Source organism: Lytechinus variegatus, chromosome 3 (genome assembly GCF_018143015.1).
Source record: "Lytechinus variegatus isolate NC3 chromosome 3, Lvar_3.0, whole genome shotgun sequence".
Lineage (NCBI taxonomy): Eukaryota > Metazoa > Echinodermata > Echinoidea > Temnopleuroida > Toxopneustidae > Lytechinus > Lytechinus variegatus.
In genome coordinates this window covers 63,652,835-63,669,814 of record NC_054742.1, presented here as the reverse complement: position 1 = coordinate 63,669,814, position 16,980 = coordinate 63,652,835, and the positions used below count along the sequence as shown (strand labels likewise).

Below are 16,980 nucleotides of genomic sequence, written 5' to 3'. Positions count from 1 at the left end.
ATTTGTTAGTGAATTAACATTATAATCTGACGGTCAGTCGGATTGGGGTCGCCCTATAGCCACTAAGGCGTCTCTGTCGGGTCTATAGTGGTTAAGGCACCGACGTTCAAAGTTGGGGGCCCGGGTTCGATTCCCAGCAGACACATTTTTGCGGCATCACCAATTTTTCAAAAGGGCAGACAGCAGCTCTGGGGAACCTTCATCTAAGCTACGACTATATACCATTGTTCTCTTCATCCATTTCTTTCACAAAATATTTAAATAAAAGAGTTGCCATGCAAAGCTGTTGTACATTTGTACATTCTCCCATACGTGTATACTGAACCAAAGCAATGCCGCTGATCCAGCTGAGGCATGGCGGCTTGTCATTGTTCAAAACCATGCACCTCCACCCGACAAAGGTAATTATAATTTGTATAACGTTGAAAATCTGCACCGTATTCTCTTCATCCATTTCTTTCACAATGTATTATGTATAAGAACAATGGAAAACTCAATATTATACCCCCACCTGAGGAGAGATTCCGCCCATGCCTATAATAATCTAGTATCGCTGAACATCCTGTCTGAGTTCACGTCACATTATCAAGGTCAAAAGGTCAAAAGCCATTTGGGTAATGAACTTTGACCAAGTTGGCGGAATCAACATCGAAATCGTTTTGAAATGCCGTCATAGCTTTAAAAGTAGGCCCTCTATGGATACAATCACTCTCATACATGCATATAGTACACTTCATAGAGGTGGATAAAATTCAATTTACGGTCTTGCGTGAGTTTGTTTCAGGTCACGATGGCAAAAGTTATTTAGGTCAATGAAATTTGACCGTGTCGGTCCACATCATTAATTCAAATTCATCACTAGCCACAAACCCCTGCAGCAATTCACGATAATTGAGGAGTTTGCCTGCAGTAACAGGAAGATGAATGCCGTCATGCCAAATTTTGATCTGGTTCATGAAAATTGGAAAGTTTTATTGAAGCATACTTCCGCGATTATGCAATATCCCAACTTAGTATTTTCGTTCTATTGCATGCATCAACTGATTTCATTTATATAAAAAATGGTTCATGGTGAATAACATTTGTTTTCTTTCAGGAACGGATTTGAAATGATTTGTCTATTGATAATTATACTTAAAATGATATTTTTGCAATTTTTTGAGAATATATAAATATAATGCCATGCGGACTTTATACATTGAATTTTTTTGATAAATAAAAATGGGGAATCGAAGCTGCTTGCATATGACTTCACAAATGAAAAAAAAATCTGATAACTCAATAAATATTTGATGTGTTTTCCTATAAACTAACAATATTGTCATTATTTTTGTGCTGTTGTTTTTACAAGAAACCTTTCGTCAGCGTGAGCTTCAGGGGTTATGATGTTTTTGATGGATCGATTTTTCCAGGGTGCTTTACATGGCCGGTCGAATTGTGCACTGTATTACGGTATACCGGATATCGCGGAGACAAGCCGAGCGAAGGAAATCAGTCAGGGAAATTGCCTTACAAATGCAGAGTTTCTGAGCTGATCACTCAGTTTTACAATTCTCAGTGAGTATATTTGATATATATACGAGAGCGTAATGAGTTTTATACGAAAGGATGATGAGTCAGATTTTACAAGTATTGTCACTGGTATTCTCGCACATCGTTACAGTCAACTCATGACTGTAGCTGGCGAAGGAGGTCATGTGCAATTCGGTACGAGCTAACACAAAAATGTACTTTCTCGTACTTGTTTTGTGTATGTGAGTCGCACGTGCAAAGGCATCCTGTCTGTCAATGTTCTGAAAAACACTAACTTAAGTTTATTTACATCTATGTCAGTGTCTGACTCTAAGTGTGATTACTTAAGAAAACTGATTTGTAAATGCAGGGCTGTTACTAGAGTAACCTACCCAGGCCAGACATGTAAAGCTTTTCTGCAATACTTAAAGTTTTTGTTCAAATTTTCACAAAATTAATTTTGCATTAGGCTACACATGTTTGTTGAACATCTATCTGATTTAGATTCTAAATGTATCGCCATGTTTGCGGCTGGGATTTATCAGCCCCCTCCCTCCTTTAGACATGTAGCGCATCGCATAACTTCTAAAGTCAGTGCGTGCAAGCTCTGCTAAATTGCGCTGCACTGCATGCGACATGCAACCCGGAAGTTGCAGATGCCATTCGATTCGCTCCCGCATTATATGCTTGGACCCCATGACTGATTTCTGTGCAAATTTAATGATGCACACTTTCTCCGTTTTTGTCTCACCTGCATAGCAGAGTGAGACTATGGGCGCCGCTTTTCCGATGGCAACGGCGGCGGCGTCAACATCAAGTCTTAACCTGAAGTTAAGTTTTTGAAATGACATAACTTAGAAAGTATATGGGCCTAGTTCATGAAACTTGGCCATAATGTTAATCAAGTATTACTGAAGATCCTATTAGAGTTTCATGTCACATGACCAAGGTCAAAGGTCATTTAGGGTCAATGAACTTAGACCATGTTGGGGGAATCAACATCAAAATCTTAACCTGAGGTTAAGTTTTTGAAATGTCATCATAACTTAGAAAATTTATGGACCTAGTTCATTAAACTTGGACATAAGGTTAATCAAGTATCACCAAATATCCTGCATGAGTTTCAGGTCACATGATCAAGGTCAGAGGTCATTTAGGGTCAATGAACTTTGGCCGAATTGGGGGTATTTGTTGAATTACCATCATAACTTTGAAAGTATGTTGGTCTAGTTCATAAAACTTGGACATAAGAGTGATCAAGTATCACTGAACATCCTGTGCACATTTAAGGTTACATGACCAGGGTCAAAGGTCAATGAACTTTGGCCATAATGGGGGTATCTGTTGAATTACCATCATAACTTTGCAAGTTTATTGATCTGACTATTGAAACTTGGACATAAGGGTAATCAAGTATCACTGAATATCCTGTGCAAGTTTCAGGTCACATGATCAATTCAAAGGTCATGTGAGATCAATGAACTTTGGCTGCATTGGGGGTATTTGTTGAATTACCATCCTATCTCTGTAAGTGTATTGGTCTAATTCATAAAACGTGGAAATAAGAGTAGCCAAGTATCACTGAACATCTTGTGTGAGTTATAGTAGTTTTCAAAGTCAGCACTGCTGCTATGTTGAATCGTTTGATTCAGGTGAGACGGCCAGAGGCATTCCACTTGTTCCTTTTTGATTGGTCTTTATGAAGATCTTTACGATCTTTAATTTTGGGAGAACGTCCCCGAACTTAAAACTAAACCACAGATTTTTTTTCATTTTTAACACATCTTTCAGTGACCCTGCTTCTTAAATCTGAGCTACATGTAAGCCGCTGCATGCTCTGGATATATGGTGCAGATTCTGCAGATTAAGGCCAGAATTGACTTTTTAAAAGGGAATTTTTGGAGTTGATATCGGGACTTTCATGGGGATACATGTAGTGCCTGTGTATAACAATGTGTTTGGTGTGTGTTTTGGTGATTGACTGTGCCGGCTTTTGAAGTGAGTTTGCCATATCGGATGGCGGGCGGCACATGTTGAATTCCAGGCGGACTACTCTTGTCATGTTAGTAAAATTGTGAGTTTGATATGTTCGTTGGGTGCAGTCTAACCCAGGTGGGCATCGCTGCAGCTTTATGGTAGCGCCCAGTATTGTAAGATGCTTTAGGATATTTGCAATGCAGAGGTACTACAAATGTAGACAGCTGGCAGCCGTCTGTTTCAAGGAGTTTTTTAGCACTTTAATTTTTTTTTAATTTCTCCTGGTACATGTACACAGATGGTTCTCAATCGTGCAGCCACCATTAGGGGGTTAACAATGCAAAATCTCCCCGACGGGGCTCATCGATATTTGTCTTTATTTCATAAAAATATATAAAAAGTGCTGGACCAAAATGAAGGTTATTATTCTGTTTTGGCCTGAAATGCACCAAAACGGGGAAAAAATAAACTTAAAGGGATGGTCCAGGCTGAAAATACTTGTGTTAAAAATATGCCTCTCTTATAATGAAATAAGTTGCAGCAATAAATATCTAATGCACTATTCAGTTGTCAATCCAATTTTTCTGGTTCTTGGATGAAAAAATTTGAATAAACTTAATTTCATATAATATAATACAAAAGAACAAGTGGAGATGTGACATCATCAGCCCACCTAATGAATATTCATGACGACTGTTTTCACAAAATATTGCTAAACTTTAAAATTAAATAACTTTGTTATTTGTTATCCGATTTTGATGGGATTTTCGGCAGTTTGCTCAGTGATTCTACTCTATTCATTAAGCTATACATACATTCAGCCCTGACCATCCCTTTAAAAGGAAAAAACAGTGTCTTACTTCGGCTGTCGCGCAACTTCCACTTCCCTTGTTTAGCCGAACTTCACATATAAACATATGGACATTGAGTCCCTGTGCAGATTAAGTTAGAACTTCGGTCTCTTTATTTGGTTAGGTTGAGCCAACGGAGTTCAGCGGAACAACCAATATCAAAGAGACCGAAGCTTTTGGTTTACTACAAATGTAACTCTAACACCCCAAATAAAAAAAAGAAGGAAATTATGCACACAATTCAATTCTATGTATATTCCTTTTCCTGGTCCATAGGTACTAGTAGTATATACTAATTCAAACTGGTTTAAGGCCTACACTGTACTCTGAAAAAAGAAAAGATGAATAGACCAACGTCCAATCTTTTCAATGCAGCGAGCCCACCAGGTGGGTTTTTCATAAAGTTGTTTGTAAGTTAAGAGCAACTTTAAGAACGACTGGTGATCCTTTCTTGTGTTAAATAATATTCAGCATTAAGAAAGCGCGTAAGAAAGGATCACCACTCGTTCTTAATGTCGCTCTTAACTTACGAACAGCTTTATTAAACACCCACCAGGGTTAGGTGCAGTCTTGTTATGTGTGGGCTACAGGAAATTTTCTAGGGGTAGGCTAATGCAAAGCTAGCAAGGCAAAGCCCTGGGGGCCGTTTCATAAAGCTGTTCGTAAGTTAAGAGTGACTTTAAGGACGACTGGTGATCCTTTCTTACGCGCTAAACCATCGCCTATGGTGTATACCATTTACCAAAAGAAAGGATCACCAGTCGTTCTTAAAGTCGTTCTTATCTTACGAACAGCTTTATGAAACACCCACCAGGTCTGCATGCTGCATCTGAAATAAATGAACTGGTAGTGGCACTCTTGCACAGAGTCACTGTCTAACTTGTTTCAGGAGCGTACGTGTATGGACAATAGATTACTTTTTCTTAGGTGTAAAGATTTGAAATATCAGCAATTATTGAAATTTGGGGAAGTTTTTTTTATGGATACACGATTGTCAAAATAGCGAACTGGATTAAATATTTTAGCGTTGAAGCATTTTATCTCGGCCCTAACTTTAATTCATACTTATGGCATTCGCAACAGCAGTCAATATGAACATGATATTGATTTTTAAAAAAGATCTATTGATTATTGTCTAGTATTGGGTTATTATTGACAGTCGACATGGCCAAGGGAAAAGAGTGTGCTTGGCAACCGTTCACTCAAGTTTAAGGGTCTGAATGTGCAGCCTACTCATGCCTTGAGTACTGAAGGCTGCTGTATTGGAACAGCAAGTTTTGTATGTGCAAGTCTTCGCGTGGAGGCACACTTGTTGATCAAAGTTCCAATCAGGGTCTGTGCCTGCAGACTAAAGGGAAAGTATGCAATACATGAGGGCCAACCAAATAACCTCGCGGGCAGAGTTGCTAGTTACCAACTGGTCATGAACTTAGCCAATGAGATTTCAATGTTCTGACTCCTCTTTTAGGGATATACATGTACAGTTGAAGGCAGAAGTTTACATACACCCAGGAAATTCAAAGAAAGTTGACATCATAAAAAAAACCCAACATCATCAAATTTACTATATCTTATAAAATATTTGTGGTATTATGGCGAATTTGATATCAAACAAATGAGTATGTCATGCCCCTTCATCACATTGCATTGTGACCAGGAGATGAAAAATATTTAGGCGTCATTTTTCCACAATCTTCATATTTTAGACAAATCAAAAATAAAAACTTGACAAGTACATTTCACATTTGTGCTACATGTAGTTACATGTACTTCTCAACACAAACATTTCAGATTACAATTTTTTGTTCATTGGTGACATAGGCCTAATATCATAGATTTGACTTTTACATATTTCTATGAAACAATGTTTGAAAATAATAAACAATAGAATACATTTAGCACAAATATTACTTTTTTTCATCAACGAAAATTCCACCTGAAATATACTTGAATCCCAACAGCATCCCAATTATGTGACAGTGCTTAATACACTCTTTCCTTTGATACCAAATTAGTCATGGTAGTATTTATTTTTCTGAAGATATAGTAAATTTTACAATGTTTGGCACACAACATCATTTCCATGGGTGTATGTAAACTTTTGGCCTCAACTGTACGCTGAAATATGTCATGATTTCTTTCAAAGTTTTCATGAAAAATCAATTTTGCCTGTTTGAATTCCTTGCAGGATCATGAGTGGAACGGTAGTAGAAGTGGTAGACATGAAAGTGGAGGAGGAGGTTCAGGAGATTGAGGACCCGATAGAAGAGCCTATAGAACTAGAAGAGCCTGTCAGCAAGAGATCCCTTCGTCAAGACTCACGTAAAGTGAAGAAAGACTATGGTTATATGGATCAAATAAGTAAGCATTACACACTGTGATCCTGTGACATGACCGGGGTCCCGTAACACAAAGTTTAGCGATTAATCGTACGCTTGATTTCAATTGATTGTACATTGTAGTAAATGCAATCAATTGTAAAAAAATGTTCTACGATCATTGTTAAGCTTTGTGTTACTGGACCCTGGACTGTATTCTGAAGTCCAGGGGGTGTTTCACAAAGATTTAATTGTGACTTATATCAGAGCATTTGTGCAACTGTATTAATCAAGACTGCGTGTTAAACAGACATGCCAACCGTTTCTTTTTGTAGAGTATTTGTTCTTCTTTTTTTTGCATGAATACAGCAATACTCTTTTGTATAATTTGTAACTTTAAGAAAAAATTCTAATCATGGGGTATGTATTATTTACAGCGCGTAAAATTCGCTCTCTTGTATTGCACATGAAAAGAAGTAAATTCTTGCCAACATTTACGAGCTCATGTTTAAAGTGATGAATTATCAAGTTTTCTAGTAGAGTCATTTCACATTTTTTCACTGATCTCGCTACAACAGGCCGACGATTGTTACGTCGTGACAAATTTTTAAAAATACTCTTTTTTTGTAAATTTTATTCTTTCTAAGAATACGTTTTTTTGTTGTAGAAGGTTGGCAGGTCTGTGTATAATGTGTGTGTCAGCATTTAATTCCAAGTCAAACTGAAATCTTTGTGAAATTACCCCCTAGGTTAAATCAGGCAATAGCTTAAAAGGGCATTGCAAAAAAATATGAATTCATTTTCAATTCAAGTGTAAGTCCTTAAGTCAAGCATTACAAGGAGCTGCAACAAAGTTTGCAATTGAACGTAAGTCAACTACGAATTTGCATTCAATCAAAGACTTTCACCCAATTTTATAGGGACTTGCATTTGATTGGAAATTTGAATCAAGTCTTTCTTGAAGTTATGGAAAACTGAAAATGTCAAAACTTTGTTTGCATTCATACATTTCATATATTTTCTGTATCCTTTGCACATTGTTGATGAAAAATTCCAGATAATGAGGAATGATTTTGAATTGAATATCAAATTTGCTGATAAAACATGCATCTATTTAAAGACTTGTGTCATATTTGACCATCCATTGGTAGACTACAGTGCATCCCAGAATAAAGGAAACCATAATTCATTGTAAGTTTTTCTAATCATGATCCTGCGATGTGACTGTACATGTATTTTGTCAGAGATGTTGGGTTGTAATAGGGTTTTATGTTAGCTTAGGGTAGGGTGTATTGTTATATCAAGGGTTTGTTTGTTCGTATTTATTTCCATAAAATAAAAAATAGAATATATACATGCTCAATCTAACATAACATACAGATCATATGGAAGATGGCCCATTTCAGCGGTATTAATAAAATACCACTGTTCTTCCATGGGGTCCTTTAAAAAGTAAATACATGCATATAAAACAAATATACAAAAATCTTTACAAAACTTAATTGAAAGCATGACAAGAAAGAAAAAAGGGTTGTAGTTAGTCATTCGATTAGTGTTTGGAATTTATAGCGGAGCAAATGTTACTGGAGCAATTGTCACTGAATTGTCATTGAAACGTACTTACAGGAAACTCCTTAATGTCTATATTTTTCAGACTCTCTCTTCCCAATTGTCCCCCTTTCTTTGGTTTCAGGATAGGTGTTGGTGGGAATATTGCCATATCTTGGTTGCAGATAATGCTATCCCCCCAACCAAAAAAAAAAAAATCATTTTTTTATTCCTTTCCCCCATTTCACTTTTTCAGTGGAAAGACAGGGTATAGACGATCAGCTGATTGAAGAAGTCAAGAAGAACGCTTGCATCTATGATCCTGCACACATGTATGCCAGAGATTCCTTCCTCAAAGAAACCACATGGAGACAGATTGCATCAACCCTCAATGTTGCCCGTAAGTAGCCTTGCTATGCCATATTGGGTCTGGGCCCCGAACCCTGGGTACCTTTCTGAAATCAAAGCAGTTAAGGTGCTGTGGCTTAGATGTCAAAGATGCCTGGCTGGATTTTATAAAAAAATCGATCCTTGTCAACGACAATTACCTCCATGTGAACGGCATTTAATTGATAGTGCTCTTTTCATTGGTCTGTATCAAATTTTCAGGATTCCTCTTCCCCTACCACATTTTTGTTTTTGTCTCGCCTGCATAGAGTACCGAAGTGATGATGTCACAAAAAACTTTTTTTTTGTATTTCTGCGTTTTTGATGCCATATTCTGGTACTCCTGGTAGAGCATGATGAAAAACCCCCACTTTCAAAAAAACGTGAGAATGGGTCCATGGGGGCCTGAGATATGACCTCATGAATACATAATTAGCCCCATTGATGTCAATGTATTATTGACCTGGTTCCTAACATTTGTTGGGGATATTTTTTTGAATTACCATTGTAAAGTTTATGGACATTGTAGTAAATGAAAATGTGTCAGTGGTGCTGACATGTTGAATCCACTCGTTTATTGCTCCACTCGTTTATTTTTTTCAATAGATTTTATTGTGTATTCTATACTGTAGCACTGCTTCATTGATATTTGCATTCTTGCCCGTTTATATTCAGCTGAATATTGCAAACTTCGATGGAAGAGCCTGAGGGATCGCTACGTGAAAACTCAGAAAGAGGAGAGGAGGAGGAGAGAGATTGGCATCCACAAGTTGTCTAAGCCGTACAGATATGCCAAACAGCTTGCTTTCCTGAGAAACTTCTCGAGAGGAATCAACAACTATGAGTATGTAGAGAGATTTTTCGTTTGCTCCTCTAATAATGAGCTAAAGTTGTAAATATAATTTGCGCATTATGAGCAGATAAAGGTCATTGGCCCTAAACCGGGATTGTGCTTTTGATATCGCTGATACGTGCATGCTTATTGACAAATTCATGCCATCCCATTCAAAGAACAACAACATAGTGTTCAGTCATGTTTGGCTATGGGTCAAATAATAGCCAAAAGTAGACAATGTTTTCCAGTTGTTACAGGACAAGTCCATTCCAACAAAAAGTCGATTTGAACAAAAGAGAAAAATTCAACAAGCATTACACTGAAAATGTCATCAAAATCAGATGTAAAGAAGGAAAGTTTTTTTTTACTTTTTTAAGTTTTGCTTAATTTCACATAACAGTTACATGCACATCTTGGTCGGTATGCAAATGAGGGGACTGATGACGTCACTCACTATTTCTTTTGTATTTCATGATATGAAATATGAAATGTTCTGATTTTCTCCTTTTGAAGGTGAAAAAAGTTTCTTCCTCCATGAACCTGGGGAACTACAATTGTTTGAACATTTTATGGTTCAATAAAGTTGGTAACAATTGTCAAATCTGTAAGAATTGAATATTGTATAATTCAAACAATGAAAAACAAAAGAAATAGTGAGTGAGGGACATCATTGAATCTCTAATTTGCATGTTGCTGAGTTGTGCATGTTGAATGTTTTTTTATTAAAAAATAAGCAAAACTTAAAAAAGTCATATCTTTCTTATTTTACATCCCATTTTGTTTAAAATTGTTTAGTATTATTGAGTTTTTTTCATTGACCCAAATCAAAATTTTCCTGGGGTGGACTTGACCTTTAAATAACGTAACCTTCAAGTCATATAGAAATTACGCAATATAGATGTACAATTATTATTATTATTATTATGACATGGTCTACGCAGTGGTTCGTTATAGGAGTTGAAGATTGGATATTTTTATTCACGATAAGTGTATATAACATCTTCCTTCAAAACATCTGCAATTAATTAAGTACCTAACCTATCCAAATGAAAAAAAACCACAAGGCCATATATTTGCAAAAAACATTCACTAAAACTAATTAGGGAATGGCTTATACTTGTTGTCATGAGATATTAAGATCATATCGAAACTCAGTGAAATTGAATGAATAGATAAATAGGTATATGTATATGTTACCTTCAATGGGATTGTCAAACAATTTAAGTGGTACCCATATCCACTCTCTGAGTGCATTTGACCATTCCAAAAAATGTGGGATTCCGATAGATGGATGGCGGGAAGTGGGATACATTAACCAATATTTTTAAAAGTCATTTGTATTCGGAAAACAATTTTTCTTTCCATCTATCTTTCAGTGAAATGTTTTCTATGATTGGTTATGGCAACGGTGAAGTTCCAAGTGAACATCCTGATTCGGGACATGAGATTGAAGAAGACGAGGGTAGCAGTGGAACTATAGACCAGGGATGGGCTGCGGCCGAAGGTTATATGTCCTCACCCTCTTCTTCTCATCACACTAGCAATGACCATCACATCACAAACAATGTCAAGGAACAGAGCTCCCATAAGAGAAAAACCTTGGCAATGCCTGCCAGTGATAATGTGATGAACTACCTTGGAATTGAAGGGGAAAATGGCCCTCCCGCGAAACGGTCGGCGCAGTCACAGCCTTCACCCTCGACCTCCGATGACCGGGGTACACTGAACCACCCACCCTTGGTTGGGGAAGACCCGGAACAATCCTATGACGAAGTATTTCATTTCCTGGTGAGCCTGGCACCGGCCATGAGGAGACTTTCAGCTCAAAAACAGTCCCTGGCAAGGATTAAGATTCAGACTGTACTCCATGAACTTGAATTTAGTTGAATGTGATCAATATTTTGACAGATGTTACTATGCTCTTCAGGCTGAGGTCCATAGACTTCATTCGTTGGGAACTGACAAGATCTACCACTATACAGAATAACGTAAGCATGGATGTTTGAGGAGCAGACACAATGCTGCATTTTGATCAACCACACTGACATCTCAGTTTCTTGTCAGCCTGTACTTGCCGTGTGTATGATTTCTTCAAAGAAAGCAACTCATGTGATGCCTCAATGGCAACATCGTAGGGTCGTATTGCTTCTGTTGACTGATATTTATGATCAATGCCCTTCTGTGCAAGAATAGAAGCTGGATGAAGAAGAGGCTGGCATGAAAAGAAACATTCCGGTTGCCACGGCACACCTAGCTTTTGGACCCTGATGAACCATTCATGTTTAGAAAACCAACCTGTCATTCCCTCTTCAGTCCACATAGATAGTGATAGAGATTATTCCTTTAAGGTTGCATAATTGACAGGACTTCAAGATAATGAAACCTGATGGTTATACATGGTCTGTCCCTTTCTTCTCAGTCCCTCCCCACTCAAAGAATGACAGACATGATTCCTCAAGAATTCCTGTGAGGTTGCAGAATCTGCAATCTCCATTGTAGTCCGAACACTGAATTCGATAGTCATTAGGGACGTCCCAGCCAATAAGATAAGGTAAATCCACCCCTACAGTTTTGTTATACATTCATCCTTTTTTTTTCTCTAATGAGTTCATTGATGATTTGAATTTTTCTTCTAAGTTGCAGTTCATCATTTTAATCATTCATCATTTCAAATGTTGTGAACCCTGTAGACAAGAGTATGTATTTACTGGCCTAGCAAGATATCCTTCAGATACAGTGTGACAAAGCTCATCAACATTTTTTATGGTGTTAAAGAATATGGCAGGACAAATCATCTCACTAATGAAAGTGCACTATATGAATGATCCAGAGTTGAACGGACAAACTCGTATGATAATTCTTTTCTGATGTCATGGCTTAATTCAAGAATTATGTTTAGTGATAACTTTTGGTGACATTTGATGACATTTTGGTGCCACTGTGGACTGGTTTTCGGCCAGCTTGTTTCAATTTTCCTTAATTTTATCAAAAAAAATTTGATTGAATCTGTTTTTCAATTTGCCTTGGAACAAAAGAAAGTGGCTTACCTCTGCAACATGTTTTATTTTTGATGCCTGGTATCCCATTGAGCTTTGTACACAACAACCCCATTGGACTTTGTCTTGCAGTATCTGAATGAGTCTTAACACTGACATCGGAGCCTGTGACACAAAGGTGCAGTCATCGTACACTACATTTTTCAATGATTGATTGCATTGACTGCAATGTACAATTAATCAAGAAAATCAATTGTCTGATTAATCGCTCATCTTTTGTGTTACAGAACTCTGGAGAGCATTTCATAAACATCTGCTGTCCAATAAGTTCTCAGATCTGAAAACTTTCCTTAAGTTGGTTTTTTAATTGCTAAGAGGCACAGGTATTCTACTGTTAGCATGATAGCTGTCAAATGAAATAGCCTTTATGGATAAAACATCTGACACATCCTTTCATGAAAGGCTCCCACTGTTGGGTCATGTGTTTGTAACTAGACTGCTTTCCACCTAGTCTTGTCTGCATGCTTCATGATGAGGTACGATCGTTAGGCAGCTTGTCAAAAGTCTTTGCCATGTCTTTTCAGCAGGGATTCGTCTATATCGATGCAATGCATATTTTTTCAATGCCGCTTTCCTGCAGTCGCCATTGTTATGTCTATGGCATTACATCAAACCCTCGTTGGGGAGACGACCACAGTTCAGGCCCTGAACTGCGGTTTTATACCCCCTTAACAAAAACCTTGTTAGAGGATCCAAGATATTTCATTCCCAAGTGCTATCAACCCTGAATTGCCCGATAATCCCTCTTATGTCACATTTCACCTTGCACGCAGGTCTGAGGGTTAGACCATAAACAGCAGCTGTGATATTACGTAAGAGCAGCTCTAGCTGTAGTAGGCCTTCCGGAATTAAATTATTGTATTTGATATTTAATCAAGAATTCAAAGGTACATTATATTTTGAAATCTATGTCATTCTGTTTTCAATTTCGAACAAAGAAAATCAGCCCCGAACGAGGAAACTATTAAAGAGAAATAAAAGTGACTGCATGCGCTGGCAAGCAAGTTTGTGGGAATCATCAAGCTGTGTATATGTAATTTTGATTTATTTCTTTTTGGACCTATGGAGGTCAAGAAACACATGTTTAGATACTTAAATAACTGGCCCGAGATGTTTTAGGTTTTTCATTGTTGGAAATGGGGGTTTGCCTTCTCCAACGATTGTTTTGCCTCATGGTGACTGTGATGATTTGGAATGAAAAGCTATTTGCAGGATTCTTGCGGGAAAGACGTGGCTCTGACTTTTCACAAGTTGCTTTATAAAGTTTCAATTTTTATTTGATCTGATTTCATCCATACCATACCTGCCAGTTGATGTCTTACTGGATAGTCTGTATTTGAGAGAATAGAGGACAGAAAACTCAAACCCGAGTTTCTAATACTCTTATTGTAGAAATGAATAACTGAAAATGAAATAATGGAAATTGAGGAATATCATTTTTTATTTGTATAAAATTTTCACTATCTACGAATTCAAGGCTGGCAGATATGCAGTTAACATATGTTTCTTGGTCAATTTCATATCATATTGTTTTAATTTGTATTGAATTTCCATCAGTGTTTTTGGTATTTATTTTGTTTTATTCGTTATTTGTGGTGTTGTTTTTCTTGTTTTGTTTGCTTTACTGTTCAAGGTTCTTTACTAACTAGTTGGTGCTAATATTCTGCCAAACTGGAGAATTAATTTACTCAATGTACATGTAATTTTTAGGCCAATAATGAACACTTATTTGCACTTTTTACCAAAATTTTCAACTCTCCATCTGCCTGTTGCAGAAAGGCAGACCTGCCAACCAGTACGTTTTAGCCGTATTTAGTACATTTTTGCAACCAAAATATGGCAGTACGTTTTTTCTTTAAACACTTAAATTTCAGTAATGCGGGGTATATAAGCCATCACTGCATTAGTCAGATCATGCGCACGGGATGCACACTACCACATATCCATCGATCAGATTATGTGTTAAATACATGTAGCGTGCGCATGTTGGCGTTTACGCATGACCCTGATGGGGTGTTGCAAGAAAACTTGCAATTGATCACAAATCATTGTCAGGTTTAAAAATCAATTGAAAGACAAGCATTTCATTGCCAATTTGCAAGAGATTGGTGGTCTACTTCTTGCATCGACAAAATTAATTTAAAATTGATCTATCTCTTGTAAATGTGCTTCTGAAATTTGCAATTGATTACAAATAATTTTTTGCAACACCCCTTTGCATGTACGTCATACTTAAATCTTTGTGAAACGCCCCCTGGTCCTGTATGTCTTCACTCACAAATGGTGACCTTTTTTTTATTCAAATCCAATCTATTTAGATTAAAAATCCTAATGAAAAGTGTTTATACTTCCAAACTTCAATTAAAAATTGAATTATGTGGGTTACCGTATTAAGCATGAGAAACGGTCACCAGTAGAGTGTGGCTTTCAAGTTCTTGAACAAGCTTGACATCCCAAGTAAGGCGGTGCTGTTGGTAAGCAAACGTTTCCAAGAGTTTTATTTTTTATACTTGTGTTATTCTTAAAATTTGTAATAAATTTATATATATGTACATGAATCTTTGTAGACAATAACACACAGATATCACCATTAGCTGTGAGAACACAATGCATGACATGTTTTAAACATCACAAGATAATCAATTTTCCCATAGGGATTCTCAGAATAAATAATCTGTTTCTCTGATCCAAGCTACGGTATGCTTGGTTAAGCAATATGATTCAAACTATTCCAAATTAAGTACAGAAGAGTACCGAAGTTACAACGTCACAAAAAACTTTCTTCGCATTTCGGCGTTTTTGATACCATATTATGGTAGAGCATGATGAAAAACTTCCATGTCCAAAATTTTGTACGAATAGGTCCATGGGGGCCTTAGATATGACCTCATTAATACATAATTAGCCCCATTAAAGTCAATGTATTCATGAGGTCATATCTTGTGGTCCCATGCACCGATTCCTAACAAATTTGGGTTGTGGGGTTTTTCATCATGCTCTACCAAAATATGGTATAAAAAATGCGGACGTGCAAAAATGGAAAATTGTTGACGTCCACTTCTGTACTCTGTGTTGCAAGGGAATGGGAAATGAAATATTTGATAAATTTGGCAACATCCTGCTCTATGAATTCTGAATTTAGTTGAATTACAATTATATGTGGCAGGTGTTACTAAAATTACATTGTTTTATTGATCAATGATCAAGTTCTCATACAGTGAGGTTCTATGATTTTAATATTGACTGAAAATGTTGAACTTAGATTGAAACCTTGAATTTTATTTTTTTTATTGATATTTTATTTAAAAAAAAATAACTTATTGCTATTTTATTTCTTTAATAACTGATCACTTCATTTCATAGAGTCATAAATGCACTATGAACGATTTTGAGTAAGTGCGAAATAAGAGGTCATTGCCACTTCATGTTTTGTCTACTTTGCCTTATCTCATTAGCGATGGTAAAATACCTTTGTGACATCATGATGACCTCACATGTGCTCACTAGCAGTAAAACAAGCATCGACTAGAGAGCATTAAAGAATGGAAAGCCCTGAATTAAAAAAAAATCTTGTATAAGATTATAAGTAATGGTTCCTTCCTTTATGAAAAAAAATTACTTCTTGATATCAAGTGATAGGACTATCACTTCCTCAATCAAATCACTTTGGTCAAATCAATCTCTGTTTAATATTTTTCTCGCTCTGAAATAACATGGCCATTTCAAGGATGAATATATTTTACCTAACTGGAATAATGATGATGAGCCGGTATTTATGGGGTGTAAACGTAGCAACCTCATTGCTTTGCAGATTATTATCACCCCTGTCGTCGGATTCTGTCTGTCTTGCCGGCATACATTGTATGCACATTCTTCACTCCCTGGGGAGTATTCCAGCCGGTTGTTGTGGGAGGCATTCGTGATGCCGGGTTGATACAATGACTTGGCACCCTACCCCTGACCAGGTAACCATTAGAAATAAGTTAGAGTGGGCCCAGTTACACAAAAATGCAGTGCAATTTGGCATGGCAAGTAAAGCATTTACAATCAATTGTAAATAAGAATTGTCTCTTTGTATCAAAGGGCCTGGGAAGTTTGTGTAACTAGTGTCTTATGGTTGGGAGCTTTATCAGTGCAAGGTGTAAACATTATAACTTGCTTTATTTTGTATATGAATGTTTCGTGTAAATAATATCTATTCATGTTAAAAAAGGAATAAAAAAAAATCATCTGAAAACCAGCTGGATTGATGATGAAAGTTGTCAGTGTTGTGGATATGATGATTTTAAAAGATGACTTTGAAAATAGTGTACACATGTATATTTCAGTTTGAACAAATTATAGCCCTACACAGTCACAGAGTTTAACTAACATTTGGGTAGAAAGGGCTATTCATTGGCATACCGAGAAAACATGGGCAATCATTTTCTGTCAAGCTATATAAAAAAGATGATAATAATGTCATCCAAAGCTGCCAACTAATACATTTTAACAAT

At 36.8% G+C, this 16,980-nt stretch overlaps 1 protein-coding gene across 1 annotated transcript; it reads left to right on the top strand.

The window, feature by feature from the left end:
* Nucleotides 1-1,324: 1,324 nt before the first annotated feature.
* On the top strand, nucleotides 1,325-16,780 carry LOC121411631. The gene is made up of 5 exons (XM_041604439.1): nucleotides 1,325-1,557; nucleotides 6,529-6,701; nucleotides 8,463-8,606; nucleotides 9,269-9,437; nucleotides 10,805-16,780. Exons 2-5 carry the CDS (start codon nucleotides 6,533-6,535, stop codon nucleotides 11,313-11,315), a joined length of 993 nt encoding a protein of 330 aa, XP_041460373.1. The 5' UTR covers nucleotides 1,325-1,557; nucleotides 6,529-6,532; the 3' UTR covers nucleotides 11,316-16,780.
* The last annotated feature ends 200 nt before the right edge of the window (nucleotides 16,781-16,980 follow it).

Bases quoted from the DNA above. Each gene is read 5' to 3' on its own strand.
- LOC121411631 (XM_041604439.1), top strand. From the start codon at position 6,533: ATGAGTGGAACGGTAGTAGAAGTGGTAGACATGAAAGTGGAGGAGGAG. The intron at 6,702-8,462 runs GTAAGCATTACA...TCACTTTTTCAG, and splicing joins TGGTTATATGGATCAAATAA to TGGAAAGACAGGGTATAGAC. The intron at 9,438-10,804 runs GTATGTAGAGAG...TCTATCTTTCAG, and splicing joins AGAGGAATCAACAACTATGA to TGAAATGTTTTCTATGATTG.